Source organism: Pelophylax lessonae (assembly GCF_965119305.1).
Source record: "Pelophylax lessonae genome assembly, chromosome: 2".
In the NCBI taxonomy this organism is placed as follows: Eukaryota; Metazoa; Chordata; class Amphibia; order Anura; family Ranidae; genus Pelophylax; species Pelophylax lessonae.
In genome coordinates this window covers 586,393,218-586,412,392 of record NC_138769.1, presented here as the reverse complement: position 1 = coordinate 586,412,392, position 19,175 = coordinate 586,393,218, and the positions used below count along the sequence as shown (strand labels likewise).

At 43.7% G+C, this 19,175-nt stretch overlaps 1 protein-coding gene across 1 annotated transcript in view; it reads left to right on the top strand.

Moving 5' to 3' along the window:
- SCN8A (sodium voltage-gated channel alpha subunit 8) overlaps positions 1 to 19,175 on the top strand; it is a 328,265-nt gene that overhangs the window by 304,654 nt on the left and 4,436 nt on the right. The window contains exon 26 of the mRNA XM_082244781.1: positions 967 to 1,237. Coding sequence (XP_082100907.1) covers positions 967 to 1,237 — 271 coding nt within the window. The remainder of the gene's footprint in view (positions 1 to 966; positions 1,238 to 19,175) is intronic.

The window sequence follows — 19,175 nt, the reverse complement described above, 5'->3', positions numbered from 1 at the left end:
TAATCTTCATCCCCATCTCTCCCTGTGCCCAGCTGCACACATCCTTTTGGGAGTAATAATGATGGAGATTAGTGTATTTTGTACTACAGTTTTTGTTGATATTATGAGGCTGTTATGTATATCTCCCTCGAGCGTAACAATGGGTGTAGTCCAGTGCGCTATCCATAGTTATGGTTATGTACTGTATTGGGCCATTTTTTTTATTAATACTGATACTTATCCAAATGTATTGTGTAATGGTTCCCATAGGGTGTTTTTATGTTATATCTAATGTACACTCTTATACTATAGTACGTCTCATTATTTTACTGTTTGTATCATAATTCTGTATGGAAGTGTTCTCAATAAACTTAGATTGAAAGAAATATAGTATTTGAAGCAGGCAAATGTAGCCAGTCACGGGGCTTTGTTGAACTGCATGTTCTATGCACTTTAACTGGGTGACCTTGGAAACACTAATGTGTGTGTTATTAGCAATAGAGCCAAACACAGTCCACATTTCAAGATCAACGTTCATCAAAATTTATTGATAAAAGCTAATGGTGATCGCTGCCAGAAACCACTCCTACTCTTAAAGTGTTTTACCCAGATCATGGGTCCTTCACCTCTGACTAATCCCCTAAACTGACTATAGCACAGTGTGCGGTTTGTCTTATCGGAACTGTCTTATTTGTAGTACTCGAATCTGCCCTGTTGCAGCTTATTCGGTTAAACTGGACAGTGTTGTGCATACAAATAACAATATGTTTGTGTGAAGAAAGCTCTATAAGTTAATGACCTTTATTGTCAATGTAGAACCCAAGCTAACCTTATTAAAGCAAACTTTTATGCACTGAATTCCATTGACCACTGTCTTTTGTACTGGATTCCTAATCCCATGTGTTGAGAAAGTAGCATTTCAAACATTTATCCGCTCTTTTACCTGGCTTTCATTAATGTTTACATTTTCTTTTTTTTTTTAAACAGAATAGATGCCAAGGTGCCATCTTTGATTTGATCACCCAACAAGCATTTGATATAATCATCATGATTCTTATCTGTCTGAACATGGTCACCATGATGGTGGAAACGGATGATCAGACTGACTATGCTGAGAATGTCTTGTACTGGGTTAACGTGGTTTTTATATGCTTTTTTACCACGGAGTGTGTGTTGAAGCTGTTTGCACTGAGACATTACTACTTTACCATCGGATGGAATATTTTTGACTTTGTTGTAGTAATTCTTTCTATTGTCGGTAAGTGTGGTATTTTTGTTTATTATACAATTATAGGCATATTTACTGTATATGCAGAACAACAGAAGCATACCAGAAGACAAATTCACTTTAGGAACTTCAGGTCAAACACAGTATTTATTGGTTATTCTTCAACATTAACATTTCAAGACCATGGGCATACCCTGCCCCAAACTCACTTTTACAGGATGCCCAGTCTCTTTTATGGGCCCCCCCCCATAGTTACTGGTGTCTCATCAGAATCACAGTAAATGGAGAGCAGGAGGACATTGAGAAACATATATACCCCAATCTTGTCTGCAGAATGTAAATATTAAAACACTCAGCTCTGAGTCATTCCGGGTTCAGAGCCACCAAAATCCCAGATGAAAATGTTAACAGTAAACTGAGCACAGTCTGTACTCAATCAGCTGGAGCTCAGGTCAGGATAGACATTAGACCTCTGAGGTCTCTACAGGGCAGCCATCGGAAATTGTGGGGCCCCTTACACATTTTTAGGCCTGGGCCCCCCCGGGCCTGACCATCCACATTCAGAAGGGCCTGCCCATGGGCCAGCCCATGGAATCCACCCACTGGCTATAACAGTGAGTCCTTCAGTGCACACTTTTATTGTAACACTCTTACAATGTAATATATGAAAATTCTATTTCAAGTCATCAGTGCTATCAAGATTTAACAGTAAGGAATTATATTTTGTCCAAAAAGATCCCAATTCAGCAGCTGTACGCACTCAGCCCCCCCTCACACGTGTACGCACTCAGCGCCTCTCACATCTGTACGCACTCAGCCCCCCTCACACGTGTACGCACTCAGCCCCCCTCACACGTGTACGCACTCAGACATGTACACTCACACACAGACAGACATGTACACACACACACAGACATGTACACACACACACACGGACATGTACACACACAGACATGTACACACACACACAGACATGTACAGACACACACACACACACACACACATGTACAGACACACACATGTACGCACAGACACGTGTACACTCACAGACATGTACGCACACACACACAGACATGTACGCACCGACACGTGTACACTCACAGACATGAACACACACAGACATGCAAACACACATACTCAGACACCCACCCACACGCAGACATGTACACACACCCACCCCCATGTACACACACAGACATGTACACTCACACAGGCACATGTACACACCCATATGTGTACACACACAGATGTGTACACGTACATGCACAGACATTTACACACACACACAGGTACATACGAACAAACACATATACACACACATGTACATACAGAGACACACATGTACCCAACCACCCCCCCTTCAGTTGTACAACAGCCCTTACTGGTAATGTGGTCTTCATAGCCCCAGCTCTTGTTTCCCCCATGTGTCTGTGACACAGAGAGGAGCTGCAGTCCGGGATACTGTACAGGCCGCACACGAGGAGTGCAAATGCAGGAAGTAGCCAGAGGTGGCAGCAGAGAGCCCGATGTGAGCTCAATGACATGGAGAAGCAGCAGCCGACTCAGACTCAAAGGCAGGGCAGTCACGGAGCACCTCTGCACCCACTCCTGCCTTTTCCCATTCTGGCCAGGCCCGTCCAGACGCTCGGGCCCCTTAAAAGTGTATGGGCTGTACCCCCCTGATGGCGGCCCTGGGTCTCTATAAAGAGTACCTGTCATCTGCCCAATGTTATTACATTGGGGGCTTGTTAGCCCCCATGTGATAAAAATAAAGTTAAGTGAAAAAATACAATTCAAAAGTGTTAAAGTTAAAATATAATAAAAAAATAAAAGTATCTCCGTTTTCCCCATGCATGTATGTAAACAGTGTCTCACAAACACAAATTGGGTATAGCTGTGCATGCTGGAGTTTGAGAAATAATTCCAGGTCCCTCATTTATGGTTCACTGTAAAGGCAGTTTCTCCTACTGATAATTTGGGGTACCGCAACTTTTTGACGTTTCATGTGCGCACACAGTTTTTGTGCTTGACATATTTGGTATTTATTTACTTGACACAACTTGGACTTTTTTTTTTTTTTTACAAAAAATGGGGATTATATTGTACTTTGTTCAATCACTCACTTTTTACTGAAAATATAGATTTGATAAACAGCTATGCAAAAATCATGCACCAGAGACTTTTACAACCAGCATCTTTTTTGTAAAGTGCCTCTGCTTTCAGAATATGTACAATGTTTTAGATGTTTTAAGTAGTTTCCTAGCCAAAGTGCAGATTTTAACATGCATGCGAGAAAGGGAAAAATGTTCCGGAGTTGAAATGTTTAACCGCTTGCCACCCGCCCACCGTCAAATGACAAGGGAGCGGTGCGGCTCTCGTTCTGGGACGACGCCATATGACAGCGCCCCAGAACGGCCGCTCTCGCTCGTCCGCGGGGGCGACCAGTGTGGTGATCTTGTCTGTGCCATGTTCCTAGGACACGGTGCGACCCCGATCTTGGTAAAGAGCCAATGACGTGGTTCTTTACCCATGTGATCGGCTGTGTCCAATCACAGTCGGTCACATGTAAATGAGGAAGTGACGTTATTCGGCTCTCCTTGCCTTGCACTGTGAGTGTGGGGCGCGGAGAGCCGATCAGCAGCTCCTCCTCCAAGGGGAGTTCAAGACAAGTAATCAGGGCACTGATGATCAGTGCCCTAATTACAACAAAGTAAAATAAATGCACAAGAATCACATAAAACATGGCACATCAGTTAACCCAATCATGCACCCAATCAGTGCCCATTAGTGATGCCAGTCAGTGCCTGCTCATCTGTGCCGCCCATCTGTGCCCACCAGTGCCGCCCATCTGTGCCCACCGGTGCTTTCCATCAGTGCCCACCAGTGCCACCCATCAGTGCCTGTCGGTGCCCATCAGTGCTGCATATCAGTGCCACCTATCAGTGCCCATCAGTGCGGCATATTAGTGCCATCTCATCAGTGCCCATAAGTGCCAGCTCATCAGTGTCCATAATTGCCACCTCATCAGTGCCCATCAGTGAAGGAGAAAAATTATTTGCAAAATGTACTGACAGAAACGAAGAAAAACTTTTTTTCTTTAAAATGTTCTGTCTATTTTCTTTTTTTTTTTTTTTGTAAAAAAATAATAATAAACCCAGCTGTGATTAAATACCACCAAAGAAAGCTGTATTTGGGAAAAAGATAAAATTTTAATTTAGGTACAGCATTGCATGACCACGCAATTGTCATTCAAAGTGTGACAGCGCTGAAAGCTGAAAATTGGCCTGGGCAGAAAGGGGGTGAAAGTGCCCAGTATTGAAGTGGTTAATGGTTGTTATCTGTAGATTTTGCTTTTGAAATAATCAACTGGCCAGAAAAAAAACATTAAACATTATGCATGTAGAAAAAAGAAAACAAACACCAGAAAATGGCATGATAACGTATGCAACAAACTAGCCACTACACACAGTATAGTTCTGTCCAACAGTTATACCCCTGCCCTTTATTCTCATCTACAGGGATATGTAAACTTCAGAAATGGCATTATTGTAAAGAGATTGTAAAGTCTCGTTTTTTATTTATTTTTTGTAATATTTACCTGCTCTGTGCAGTTAGATTTGCACAGAGCAGCCCCGATCCTCCTCTTCTTGGGTCCCTCTCTCATGTTGAGTCGAACTGAGTCACAGCTCCCAGTGTCCATTTAGACACAGAGTCAAACCCCGCACCCTCTCTCTCCTGATTGGCTGAATGATTTTGATTGAAAGCAACAGGAGTCGTGTCGCGCTGCTGTCTCAGCCAATAAAGAGGGGAGTCCCAGGCAGCTTAGACACTCCTGCAACATCGCTGGATAAAGGCGGGCTCAGGTAAGTATTAGGGGGGCTGAAGGGGGCTGTGCACACAGTTTTTTTTTTTATCTTAATGCATAGAATGCATTAAGATAAAAAAAAAAACCTTCTGCCTTTACAATCCCTTACTTCTGTCTTCTTGTGGTGTTGAGAGTTTCCCAAAAGACTGGCAGTTCAGTTGACCTCTAGACAACTGCCAGGTCACTTGCTCAGTCCCAGTCTACAGCTTGGATGCCTACTACTTCTTTCATGTTATAATTCCACTTCGGCTTTCTCTTCCTGGGTTTTCCCCACATCTTTCTTTCCATGCCAGCCTGGGCAGTTTATTTTTGGTAATCATATTTATAGACATAAAATAAACCTGAACCATCTTTATTATGTCTTGTACAGGGGATGCATTATATGTAGTGATTTCATCAGTTATAAAATAATTCAGTTAACAGATACCTCCTTGTAGTTCAGATGATGCTTATTTCCATATACAAATCACACACTCATATTCCTACTCCATCTGGTTGCATCAGTGGCATAAATATTTTTGCATTCTTTAGCATTTACAAACTCACATTATAACATTACCTTTAGTTAATTTTAATAATCTAAAGTGGTATTAAACCCAAAAAGTAAACCTGTATTATACAGTATTGCAGCTTACCAATACTTAGCTATGATGGCTCCATTCATTTTCTTTTTAGGCTTTCCTCCTATTTTTATCTGGGGATCTGACCAGTAAGTCTGTTGTTTTTCAAAAGAACATATTCACAAGAAATAATAAACGTGGTGGAACATAGTAGGTATCTAGTAGAAAAAGTTCCTGGGGGCATCACCCCAAAAAAATATTTCAACAAAACACCAGAGTAAGGCCCCGTTTACACTGGGGCGACGCTACTTTGCCGGGCGACCTCATAGGTCGCGGCGCGCTGCTCGCCCCGCGACCTAAAAGCGGCCGGCACAGACTTCATAACATTGAAGTCTAAGCAGGTCGCTCCGGGTCGCCCCAAAGAAGCTCCGGACCCTTTTTCTAAGTCGGAGCGACTTGTGTCGCTCCTATTAGAACGGGTCCGCAGCTTCTCTATGGAAGGCAACCTGTCAGGCGACCAGGTCGCCTGACAGGTCGCCCCAGTGTGAACGGGGGCTAAGGGACCTTGTTTATGCCCCTGGGAACAGATAAATAGAGATGAAAGGTTATGTTAAAGATAAATCAGTTTTATTGTACACAATCACACATAAATCTCCCTTAAAATTTAGAAGAACAAATACAAAGCATTAAAAAAATGTCCGGTATGACTATATAGGTGGAACAATAGACAGTAACAATAATGCATATGGTACACGTTTAGCAGATACATCCACTTCATCAGGACCTTGAACTCCTCATGTGTAATTGACCAAACTTATTATATTCTTTCTAGAAAGGAAACAAATTAACTGATAACAAAAAACATCAATTACCAATATATAGTTGAAAAGTTTAACACATATCAATCAAAAATACAAAGGTAAATCTGTCTATAACATCAGAGATGGCAAATAAAAAAGGTAAAAAGGGGTCACTAATCTCACTCACCCTGGCTGCAATCTGGACATATTGCCCGCTCGGGGGAAAAAAAAAAAAAAAAGCACCTACCATGAAAATCACAGCAGTGTTCTGACTAACAAAAAGGCCCAGTAGCCATATCCAAACATGCAGCATAACCTAATGATAGAAAAGCATGGGTTTAAATATGGTACCCTAAATCCTCTAGAGTCTGCCCCAATGCCATGGATGGATAAGGACTCTTCTCCAATCCCCTATGGACTCCAGCAACATCCCGAAAAATATAAAAGTGATGTCAGGTCAACACTGGAGATTACACAAACCTGAAAGTCACTTCACTCAGGTATCTGATCCCCCATGCCAGTATGCCATAAGCTGGAATGCAGAGCCCAGAGTCACAAAATAAAACTTCAACACCAGAGGGGACCCAAACACCACCCACCTCATAACCAGGCAAGAGGGGAGGTCAAACCAACGCAACACTTAACAAGTGTCTTGGTAAAAATGTTTTTTGAGATTGGGTAAAGTCACCTGCTTAATCTCATCAATATACTGTATCTACCACATACCACAGTAAGGGCATCTGCCACATGTGAACATGCCATGGTGCAGTGATCCACATGGGTCAGCACCCCTATTCATTGAAAAATGACTCAAAACTACAGTGTTCTGCAAAGATCTATTTCTCCAGTATACAACATGAAGTTTTATCATTGACAAAATGTATGACAGAGTCTCTAATAAGGAGATGCCAATGTTTGTTGAGTATCCTTTTAATTGAACCTATATGGTTTTTAAATGTAGTAATTGGAAGAATATTAGTGATATTTTGTATCTCTTCGTTCTTAAAAAGTAACAAGTCCAGAGGGTTATTCTTGGCCCTATTATATGCTTTTTTTTTTTTTTTTTTTTTTTTAGAAACTTCCTACTGTACCCATTTTTAGGGAAACACATTTGCAGTAATGAAGCCTGACTTTCAAAATCTATATCCTTCTTGCAATTTCTTCTAACCCTGAGATATTTACCCGATTTGAAATTAGCACAAGTTCTGCTGCTCCGGGTAAATCAACACAGCAGTAGTGTCTACTACCAAGCCCGTAATATAGGGTACACACCCTGTCACTGCTGCAGACACATATGGAAAGAAAAAAGATTAGACGGCTGCACACCCATATTATGCATAAAAAAAAATCATCAATAAAAACAAGGCACAGTTCGCATATCGGTACGGAAGAAGGGAGGTCAACGCGTTTCTCACCCTAAACATGCTTTGTCCAAACCATACAAGATACAACCATCATACACATATATACAGTTTATAATAAATATCACATGGTTACACAGGTGTAAATCATGAGTTGATGGGATCCAGGAACTTCAATCAGCTGCTCCCGCATCACATGGAGAGCAAGCCATATTGATCAGCCCATTCTTCAAAAAAATAGGAAACATCCAGAAATAATCTGAAAAAAGTAAAAAAATTAAGAACATGAAACATATAACTCAAAAAAAAAATGCAAAGTGTATTTGTCTATAGCAAACCACACACAAACAGCAAAAAATACATAAATTGTATATATTGTGAGATTCGCATCAAATGTAGAGCTTTCAGGACACCGCCACTCTCTGTTTCTTCTTTAAGGGTGTTCTTTGCCCATGTTTATTAAAAGAAAACTCGATACACAACAAGTGTTTCCCTCGCAGGGGTTTCATCATTTCATTCCTCAGCAAAATCAATGATTATTCAGCCCTCCTGGCTTGAACTTGCAGCACTGCTGCTTTGGCCTTAACACTTTAGGCCCTTGCCTGTCTCCTACAGACTTAACTCACCCAACAGGGTGCACATGGATTGCAGCCTCGTGCTGCATTGACTCCCACATGGAGTCCTTCTGACTCCTGGGCCAGACCTCCTGTCTGCCGGGGTGGAGCCCAGAACCATGGTCAGGATACTACTAAAAGCCCAGCACACACCTGACCAATTATTATGCTGGCTGTTCTGAATATCTGGACCCAGGATTGGAGATTCCATCCCACCCGGATCACTTAGAAATCTCCAGGCTCCAGGTCCCAAACTGGACTTTTTAAAAACACAGAGGAAACTGAAAAGCCAGTTTCCTCTTCATGTTACAAGCTCCCTGGAGCCCCTCAACCTGACTGATTGAGAATTCTGGGTCATGTTCACATTTTAGACCCTGGCAGGACAACGCACTGCCACTATATTTATATATATATATATATATATATATATATATATATATATATATATAATATATAGGAACACCCCAATGTGACTCAAAGTCTGCAACATACACACCACTTTTAAAAACGACAAAAAATGACAATATCCTTATTACTATTAGACCAGGGCTTGACAAATTTGCCTGAACTCTAGGAGCCAGCTAAAAAAGTTAGGAGCCAGTTTTTTTTTTTTTAAACGAACAACCAAGCTTTATTTAATAAAACGGATACTAAATTTACACATAAATACGACTAGAACCCCACTCTCCTCTATAGCGCAATTGGATGGAAACAGACTGTCTGTCTCTTTCCATCTGATGCCATCTGATCCGATCCACGGTCGGGATGGATAGAAAATAGAACCACCATTCGTCTGTTTTTGGCGGACAGGATCAGATGGCGGCAGATTACTGCTCCATAGAGGAGACTGAAGGGTCCGATGAGGTCTGCCTGAAAAACTGACAGGCGGACCTGATCAGACAGCCCGTGTGAAAGGGGCCTTTCGGCTTTGGCTGTGGCATAGCGATGAGGAAAAAAAAAAGATTATATATATATATATATATATATATATATATATATATATATATATATATATATATATATAAAAAATTTTTTAATAATTAAAAAAAAGAAAAAATTTATACATTTTTTTTTAATTAAAAAAATAAATTAATAATTACAACCACACTCCCTGTCCACTTACCTTTAAGCAAAGGTAACTGGACAGGGAGATGAAGCCTGCAAAAACTTCCCTCTCATCTCTTCTTGGGAAGGAGATGGGAATGCATTGAGAACAGGCAGTGGAAACAGTCAACAGGCAGTAGAAACAGTTATTACTCCCGGCCACCACAAGAGGGCACCAGTTCCCCATTTAAAGCCTCTCATCTCACAGAAGAAGGCCGAAAATCCGGGGCCTCAATTTTCGGATGGCGCGGAAGTCCGTGCACTCGGGGAGGAGGTGGGGGCGCAAAAGGGACAGGACACCTCCTGCGGGACACCCCAGGCGCCAGGTCGCTAATTCTAGTCGCAAATGCGACCTAGCGCCCGGGGTTTGTCGAGCCTTGTATTAGACCATAGGAATTTATATCATGAAAATTTGTATAGTTAACTCCTGTAATGTCTTCTTTATTCCTGTCTAAAAAGGGTCAAAAAATCGCCACAGGTTTATGTACAGTAGATCAGAAAGTTTTAATCATAAAAGTGAGTCAAATTCCACTTAAATTTCAAACCCTCTGGAATCCTTGTTTGGAGAAAATATATCCAACAAACCTCACATTTACAGAGAATTTTAAAGCTGTCTTCGCCTCTCCTGGGGGTGACAATCTTTTGAATTTCCTGATTTTTAACAAAGTGGTGTCACCTCCATGAACTTCATTAAAATGTTTAGCAACACTAGTGCTGTGCTCCGTTTCAATATCCTATATAAACATGATCGTGCAAACTATCTCGGAGCCTTCTAGTTGTGTGATCTACACATTGGATTGCACATTTTTACAGGTAGTCGAATAGATCACATTTCTAGTGTTGCAGTTAATGAAGGTTTTGATTTTAAAGGTCCCTCAATTTGCCGTAGAGCGAAACTGGTCACTTTTGATAACCCGAGGGCAACATGGGCAGCGATCAGCACCGCACTTAAATGAACCTACATAATTCAGCCACGTTCTAGACCGATTGAAGGAACTAAAACATTTTGGAATAACAATTATCCTCAGACAGGATCGGGTATATATCGCTCCAATATTCTTCTGATTTTGTTATACTCCATACTGTACGAAATGGAAAAAAATTGGGGTTTTATTTGAAGTGGATTTGCGTCTATTGTCCCGTTATAATTTCTCTCTAGGTGTAGACTCTGCTATTTAAATCGCTCTACTAATAGTAATAGATTGATAACCTCTGTCACAAAACCTGGAGCACATTTTGTCTCTCTTGCTGAAAATCACCCTCCTCCCTACAAATCCTGTGCAACCTCAAAAATTGACCAACTGGTATACCCTGCGTCACATGACTAGGGTACTCAGAGTAAGCACGGAGGAGGGTGTTTCCAGAGAGGGGTTTCTTATATAAACTGGACACAATATGACCCTCCTTACTGGAGAAAACGACATCCAAAAGGAATATATCTATCACTCAAGAGTACTGTAAACTTTAGGTTTATATCATTGTTATTCAAAAACAACAAAAAATCATCCAATGTGTCCACAGATCTGGAACAAATAACTAGCAGATCATCAATAAAACAATGATAAAACTTTATACTTGAACAAAAAGTATTACTATCCCCAATAAAGCGTACCCTTTCCCACCAACCGATATATAGGTTGGCGAGAGAGGGTGAAAACCGAGCACCCATGGCTGCCCTGCATTTCTGGAGATAAAAAGAATTATCAAACAAGAATAAATTATGTTTTAACAGGTAATCAAGGCATTCAATAATGTATTCCCTGTGTATAAGAGAGTACCCACCATGGTGGTACAGAAAGCTGTTGCCTTTTGTTCTGTGTACATGTGCATACACCCCAATCATTGTAGAAGCATGCGCCTATACACATCTAGATCCTGAGAGATCTTTACACAAAAGAGGTAGTTCAATCAGCAATACACATTTATTGAAAGGGTCACATAATATATATATATATATATATATATATATATATATACAAATTACACACTAAACAGTATTTCTCTGTCGCTCATTGACAGACGTAGTCCTCCTTGATTAATATCAACTCGGGTTATACTGCCCTCTACAGGAGTAGGACTAGACAGGAAAGAAAACGTTCTGGCCACACCTTAGGGGCAGTCCCAGAGGGTATATCCTCTCTCTCTCTGCTACAGCAAATCAGTTTTTTTCTGTCTAGTTAGGAGTAAGGACCTAAGTTCCTTGCTAGGATCTTTGGTCCTGCCAAGATTTTTTAGAAATACTTTTTTAGGCAGCTTTTCTTCTCCAGTGTTCCTGTGAGATCTTCAAGCAAGTACGCTGAAACTGGGCGACGGGCTGGATGTTGAGATCCAGTGGTCACCCCAGTTCAGCCTACGAGCGCGTGCAGGCCATAGCTCCGCGCTGGGTAGGCCGCGACATAGTCCCACTGGACGGGGACTGACCCTGCGAGTTAAACGTCTCGCCTGGACGCCAATGACCAGTTGCAAACTGAGTCACGGCGTCCGTATTGGTCGACAGCCCCCCCACCCCAGTGGAGAGGGGTTCTGTCAGGAGTTGGCGCCCGCCTGGTTCCGGTATGGTGAGTAGAATGTTCCCCCTCTCCCCCTGTCGGGTTTGTTGGTGGACGCGGGCCCCTCTCTGGGATGGTCGGACACTCAGTTTCTGGGTCCCCCCTCTATCCTATAACAGGTCACACATCCCCCAATTTGAGTGTGATTTTGTGAATAAGAAACCAGGAGGCTTGTTTTGGGAGCTGACTATCTAAAGTCACTATATGACTGTAAGGGTGACTGAAGTCAGTGGCAGACTACTAAAAGGCATTACTATTGAGGTATAGAGGTATCCTACCTGTCATAGTGTGTATACAGGCCAATGCCTATGCCTGAGTTACTGCATCCGCAGGTCGCCATCCCTCCAGAAAGCCGGTCACTTCCACAGGCTGCACAGGCCGAGCGCACACTCCCGCAGGCCGCACAGGCCGAGGACACCTCCTGCAGGCCGCACAGGCCGAGGACACCTCCCGCAGGCCGCACAGGCCGAGCGCACAGTCCCACAGGCCGCACAGGCCGAGCGCACACGCCGAGTGCACACCTCCCGCAGGCCGCTGCTAGCTTGCAAGCCGCCGCTATCCTACACAGGCCGTCGCCATTTTCCTGCAGATCGCACGGGGACGCCATATTGGCGTAGCCTCGTGTCTCTAGCATGGGGGCGGCCATGTGTGAGGTGACCAAACACCTCGAGGAGCTATGGGGAGGCGCTGGAAGGCATGTAAAGGGGCGGAGCCGCCTCCTTTTACCCGGGAAAGCAAGCCAAAGACTTCCTGTCTGTAACAGACAGTGCTGGAACAGGTTGTATTGAAACTTCTGAGCATCAAGTGGTGAGCCTTGGGGTCTCTCTCTCTCTGTAGGGGTCCAAAAGCAGGTAACACTGAGGGGCGCTGCTGCGCTGGGGGACTAAAGAAAAAAAAAAAAAAAAAGAAAAGTTTTATTTTTTTGATTGCAATTATTTTTTTCTGGCAAGTGTCTTGCATAATCATGGACCCTGCCACACATGTATCCCCACCTGATCCCCTCGAGGTGGCCGCAGGACCCTCCAGTTCACAGATTATTGATGCATTATCAGCAGTTTTGGAGTCTTTGGTATCCCGGGTGGAGAGGGCCTGTCAGGGACGGGGGTCAAGAAAGCGACCCCCGCCTACCCCTATTTCATCTGATACTTCAGAGTCAGATTCTGAGATGGTCATTGCAGCTGCAGGTCCCTCTGCAGGAGCTGTTGTCTCAGGTAATGCATCCTCAGATAGTGAGGAGGACGGTTCTACCTCCGTGCCATACCACAAGAAGAAGCATTGGTGGACGCACTAGTTGTGTCTGTCCGGGAAACCTTGAGACTTGAGGTTACACCGGAAGAGGTAACCGAGATGGAAATTCCGAAACAAATCCTTACTATTTCCAAACGCATTGCTAGATGCTATCCGTTTGAGGAATCCCTCATTAAAAAATGGACGGTACCACCAGTGGTGGATCCACCGATTTCCAGACTAAATAAAGCCACTGTTATCCCGTTGGAGGACGCTCCGTCCTTTAAGGATCCGGTGGATCGAAAAGTGGAAGCGGAATCCCGCACTGTTTTTTCCCTGATAGGGTCAACCTTTAGACCAGTGGTTGCCATTGGTTTAGTTTCACAAACATTGACAGAATGGGCAAAATTGTTGCGCCATGATTTAAAGGGGAGAAGTATTCCCCAGGCAGCGTCTGATTTGATGGAGCAAATTATACAGGGATTACAGTTCTTCTGTGACGCAGCCCTGGATGCCACTCCCTTGTTAGCGCATGCATCGATGTCAGCAGTAGTCCTCAGACGTGTGCTGTGGTTAAAGTGTTGGTCGGCGGATCAAGGTTCCAAGAAAGCTTTGGCTAATCTCCCTTTTCAGGGGGATCGCCTATTTGGGGCCACCCTAGATGAGATCATAAAGGATTTCACTGGGGGCAAGAGCACTTTTTTGCCACAGACTGCTAAAGCTAAAGGACCTCGTAACAGGCGAGGACCTTTCTTTTCCGCTCATAAGAGGTTAGTTCGCTCCGCTGGGGCGAGCGTGAAGGGCAAAGCCCCTTCAGGAGGTTTCAAAAGGCGCTGGTCGGGTAAACAAAAGGCCGACTCAGCCAAACCTGAAGATAAGGCTAATACAGCCTGAAGGTGTGCCCCCACCCAGCTCAGGGGTGGGGGGACGTCTTAACCGGTGTTCAGATCCAGGGCTTTCCTGAATCCCGGACTAAGGGGTTCAGGAGATCATATGATCAGGATACAAGATCGAGTGTCGATCACTTCTACCGGTGCGATTCTTCCCTTCCAACATTCATATGCTACAGGGAGCGGTAGTTCCCGTTCCTTGAGCAGAACGTTTTCTTTACCTTTTCCAAAGATCATTCCCAGTTCCCTCCAGGAATCGTATCCGGTTGAGCGAGCGGACCAAGGAGTCTCTGGTCCGGTGACTTCAGTCTCTAATGCTCAGCCAGGAGAAGTCATAACTTCCGATAGGAATTTAGTTTCTGATAAATGTGTGGGAACTGAGAGCGATCAGACTTTGTCTGATTGCCTGGACCAAGCAGCTCTAGGGCAGCCCGGTTCGGATCCAGTCAGACAATATCATGGTGATGACTTAGGTCGATCACCAAGGATTTCACCACCTGTGTCTTCAGTAGGGCATCCCGCAGGTGGATCTGTTGGCATTTCGGCTCAACAGGAAGGCGCGGAGGTTGGTAACTCGCGCCCGCGATCCGCTAGCGGACGCAGCAGACGCGCTGAACGTCCCGTAGGGGCAGTATCAGCTACTATATGTCTTCCCCCCTCTCAAGTTACTGCTGAGATTTCTCCGCAGGATAGAGGTGGAGGGAACTCCAGTTATCCTGGAAATTCCGTGCTGGCCTCGTCAAGCCGGGTACGCCGACTTGGGCAGGCTAGTCGCAGACGCTCCTTGGAGACTTCTTCTCAGGGAGGATCTGCGGTCTCAAGGACGATCTTCCATCGTGCTTTACAGTCGCTGGTTTTAACGGCCTGGCCATTGAGACCCAGGTACTGAAGGACAGGGGATTGTCAGCTTCAGTTATTCCTACTCTAATTAAAGCAAGGAAAGCGACTTCTAGCAAAGTCTATTATCGCACATGGAAGACTTGTATTGCGTGGTGTGAATCTTTGGGATTTCCCCCACGTACCTATTTGGTGACCCGAATTTTGGCTTTTCTGCAAAAAGGGGTTGAGCAGAAACTATCCTTGAGCACCATCAAGGGTCAAGTTTCAGTGTTAGCAATCTTCTTTCAGAAGCCTTTGGCTACTCATTCCTTGGTGCGGAATTTCATCCAGGGGGTGCGACACTTGGCTCCGCCAGTGCGCGCGCCCTTACTGCCCTGGGATCTTAATTTGGTTTTGTCGGTTCTGCAGAAACCTCCATTTGAAAATATCAGGGAGATTCCCTTGCTTACATTATCCCAGAAGGTGGCCTTCTTGGTGGCCATTACTTCTGCACGCAGGGTGTCAGAACTGGCTGCATTATCATGCCATTCCCCATATCTAGTGGTTCATAGGGATAAGGTAGTTCTTCATCCGAAGCCATCCTTTCTTCCTAAGGTGGTTTCAGAGTTTCATCTGAATGAAGATATTGTGCTACCTTCCTTGTGTCCTAAGCCCAATCATCCTCGGGAATGTGCGTTGCATTCCTTGGATGTAGTACGGAATCGTTCCGTAAAACAGATTCACTTTTTGTGATCACGGATGGCCCCAGAAAGGGGTTGCCTGCATCTGCCGCGACTATCTCCAAATGGATTAGACAGACGGTGGTACAGGCTTATTCTATTAAGGGTCGGAATCCTCCGTTCCCTGTTAAGGCGCACTCCACTCGAGCGCTCAGTACTTCCTGGGCCTACCGCCATCAGGCGTCAGTGGTCCAGGTGTACAAAATTTTATAAAGTTGATGTGATGGCATCGGCGGATGCCTCATTTGGCCGCAAGGTTTTGCAGGCCGCAATTTGAGGAGACCGGTGGTCTACCTCGAGGGTTTTTTTTTTCCGTTGGATTTTCAGTTGAGTCTCATCCTTTGATTGATGAGCCTTTAAAACTTCTAGTTGGCACCGGTTGGGCCTTCTAGATTCGATTTTGATTTCCATTATCCCACCCCTCATTTGTGGCACTGCTTTGGGACGTCCCGAGTTGATATTAATCAAGGAGGACTACGTCTGTCAATGAGCGACAGAGAAAAATTGATTTTTGTAAGATCTTACCGTAAAATCCTTTTCTTTTAAGCTCATTGACAGACGTAGTACCCGCCCCTCTGTTTTCTGAGTTGGGTTGGGTTAAATTCTCTAAACACTGCTTTGTGACATAACTGATTTGCTGTAGCAGAGAGAGAGAGGATATACCCTCTGGGACTGCCCCTAAGGTGTGGCCAGAACGTTTTCTTTCCTGTCTAGTCCTACTCCTGTAGAGGGCAGTATAACCCGAGTTGATATTAATCAAGGAGGACTACGTCTGTCAATGAGCTTAAGAGAAAAGGATTTTTTTTACGGTAAGATCTTACAAAAATCCATTTTTACAACACATGGTTAGTACAGACCTCCGGGCGTATATAATATTTACAAATTACCCACAATAGCCATATTTACAATACCATGTACGTATTGAGCATGGAGTTAAGTTACCTTTTCACTTCAGGCATGGTGCTTGCCGTGTGTATTCAAACACTAACGATAAAAAGCATGTATACATTCTAAGTGTGAGATATATAGTCTATATTTACCATCCCCAGTAGCTTCATCCTAGTCGGCTTGCAAGAGAGTGATCTCTCTCCTCACCTATATTAATATAGACCCATATCGCCTTGCTCAGAGCCATTCTGATTGGTGTAGCAATCTTACCCTTCTCCTCCCTTTGGGCGTATATTATTCAGGATTGGGCAAATTGCCCATCCCTGAACCGACGATCACCTTCATTGCATATCTAAAGACTGAGTCTTTGAATTAGAGGATGAGATAAAGGAATGACCTGTCATGGACGATTGTCCATTATTTTCTGGCCCCGTAATGTCTGGCTAACAGGAACTTAAGTACAGAATTGGTACTATTCTGCATATCAGTTTGTTTTCTAGTGCAAATAGAACTGGCATTTCAGATGGACATGTTAATCAAGTTACTATTGCCTGCAGACTGAAAACACAACTTCATATAATTGATAATCATATATCAACTCAATGTAAGATCAGAACTCAATATCTTGTACATATATATTTACACCCATCTATATACAGTCTCTAATAGGGATTTATACACAACTCCTCCTCAGGCCACAGTAATGGACATTACACATAAACTCATAAGGCAACAAAGCGTTCCACCAATTACATACTAGAGGAATGCAGTATGGAGGAGTACAGACTAGACACTTCACAAGTAACCCATAGATCCCCCCTCCTCCCATCTCATCTGGTTACATATATACAAAACATTCTTAGTGTCCCTCAAGTAGCTGGGTAAACTCTTGACTAATGGTTGCAACTGGCAATCAACGCACAGACCAAGATTTTCATTCAAAGAGCCTATCCCAGCCACTATAGGACAACCAGTGAGATGGCTTAAACCCTTGTGTGTTTTAGGGAGGTGGTGGAATATAGGGAGTACAGGGAAATCAGCAACCATGGCTTCACCCTCCTTGGGGGAGAGAACACCTAATCAAACCCCCTTTTGCACAAGATCACTCAAGATTTTCTTAAACTGAACAGTTGGGTTCCCTTTTAGTTTAATATAGGTGCTCTCATCAGACAATTGCGGAATGCCCTCCTGAACGGTGCACAGAAGTATCCTGAACTACTACTAGACCACACTTATCTGAGTTCTTGATAACTACAGAAGGATCCTGACTAAGAGTTTTTTTAACGTGCTAGTTGTGATTGTCAGCACTGCTGCATGTAGCTATAAATATATTAAACAATCATCTATTACCATATGTAGTATAAAAGTGCTCAGTGAAAACTGTGCAAATATATAACTGTAGTGCAAATTAGTATCAATAGTCCTTTACACAGTTATAGACAGGGCCGGTGCTAGACTATTTTGCGCCCTAAGCAAGACCAGCTACTTGCGCCCCCCCCCCCCCCAAAAAAAAAGAAAAAAAAACTTTAAAACATTTTTAAAACAGGGTCACTGCATTATGGGTGAGCAGGGTTTTAGGTAGAAATGCACCTGCATCTGTGGTTTCACTGGAAAAAAGATTGTCCCTCCATCCTTGGTGTCACTGAAATAAAAAAGCTAATGACAACCCCCAAATCAGTTTGCAGAATGCAGTGCAAATGTGAAATCGAAATGGAATCAGATCACGTGTCTGAAGTGAACACCACTGCGATCCAATTAAAGTGTGGACCAAAAAAAGGATCCTACACCTTTTTGGTGTGAATGGAATGCAATTTCAGCCATGATGTAGAGAGCTGGCAGGCTGCCAAGATTCTGATGCAGAAGAAAATAGAATAACTTTGCCTGTGTTTTGAACTTTGTAGATTAATTTCTCTACACTGCCCTTACCTACAGGAGTGAACAAGGACCTGTACTTTCACTTGTTCAAAATGGGCAAATGCTTAAGGGTCCTTTCACACAGGCGGTCTGCTCACCAGACTCTGCTTTGCTCTGCAGAGGGTTGCTCCACTGGTCCCTGCTGAGGAGGTGAATGACATGTCCGTGTCATGTCCGTCAACTGACAGTGTATTTTTTTTGGAGCAATGTGCTGTAGGAGAATGAGGCTTCATTGAGAGCCGGTCACATTCTCCTGTAATTGTATTGCACAGCCCCCCTGAACTCTCTCCTGAGACAGCCCTGCCAGCGTACTCTAAAGTAAAAAAAAAATCACTGCCAACCCCTTTTCATAGATGCTTCCTACATGTCACTGTCATTGTAAACCAATGCCTCTAAATACTTTGTTAGCTCTGTTCTTTCATGGCCAGTCACGTGACTGCTCTCCTCTCTCAAGCTAACAAGGTATCTAAGGGCAGTGATTTTCAATGACAGTGATATAATGCAGGAAGGATCTTTAAAAAGGGACTGGCGGTGATTTTTTCCTTAACTGAAGAGTATGCTGACAGGGCTGTCCCAGGGACAGGAAAGGGCCTGCCACCCCTCCAATGTGTGGCACCCAGATCGGACCACCCAATCT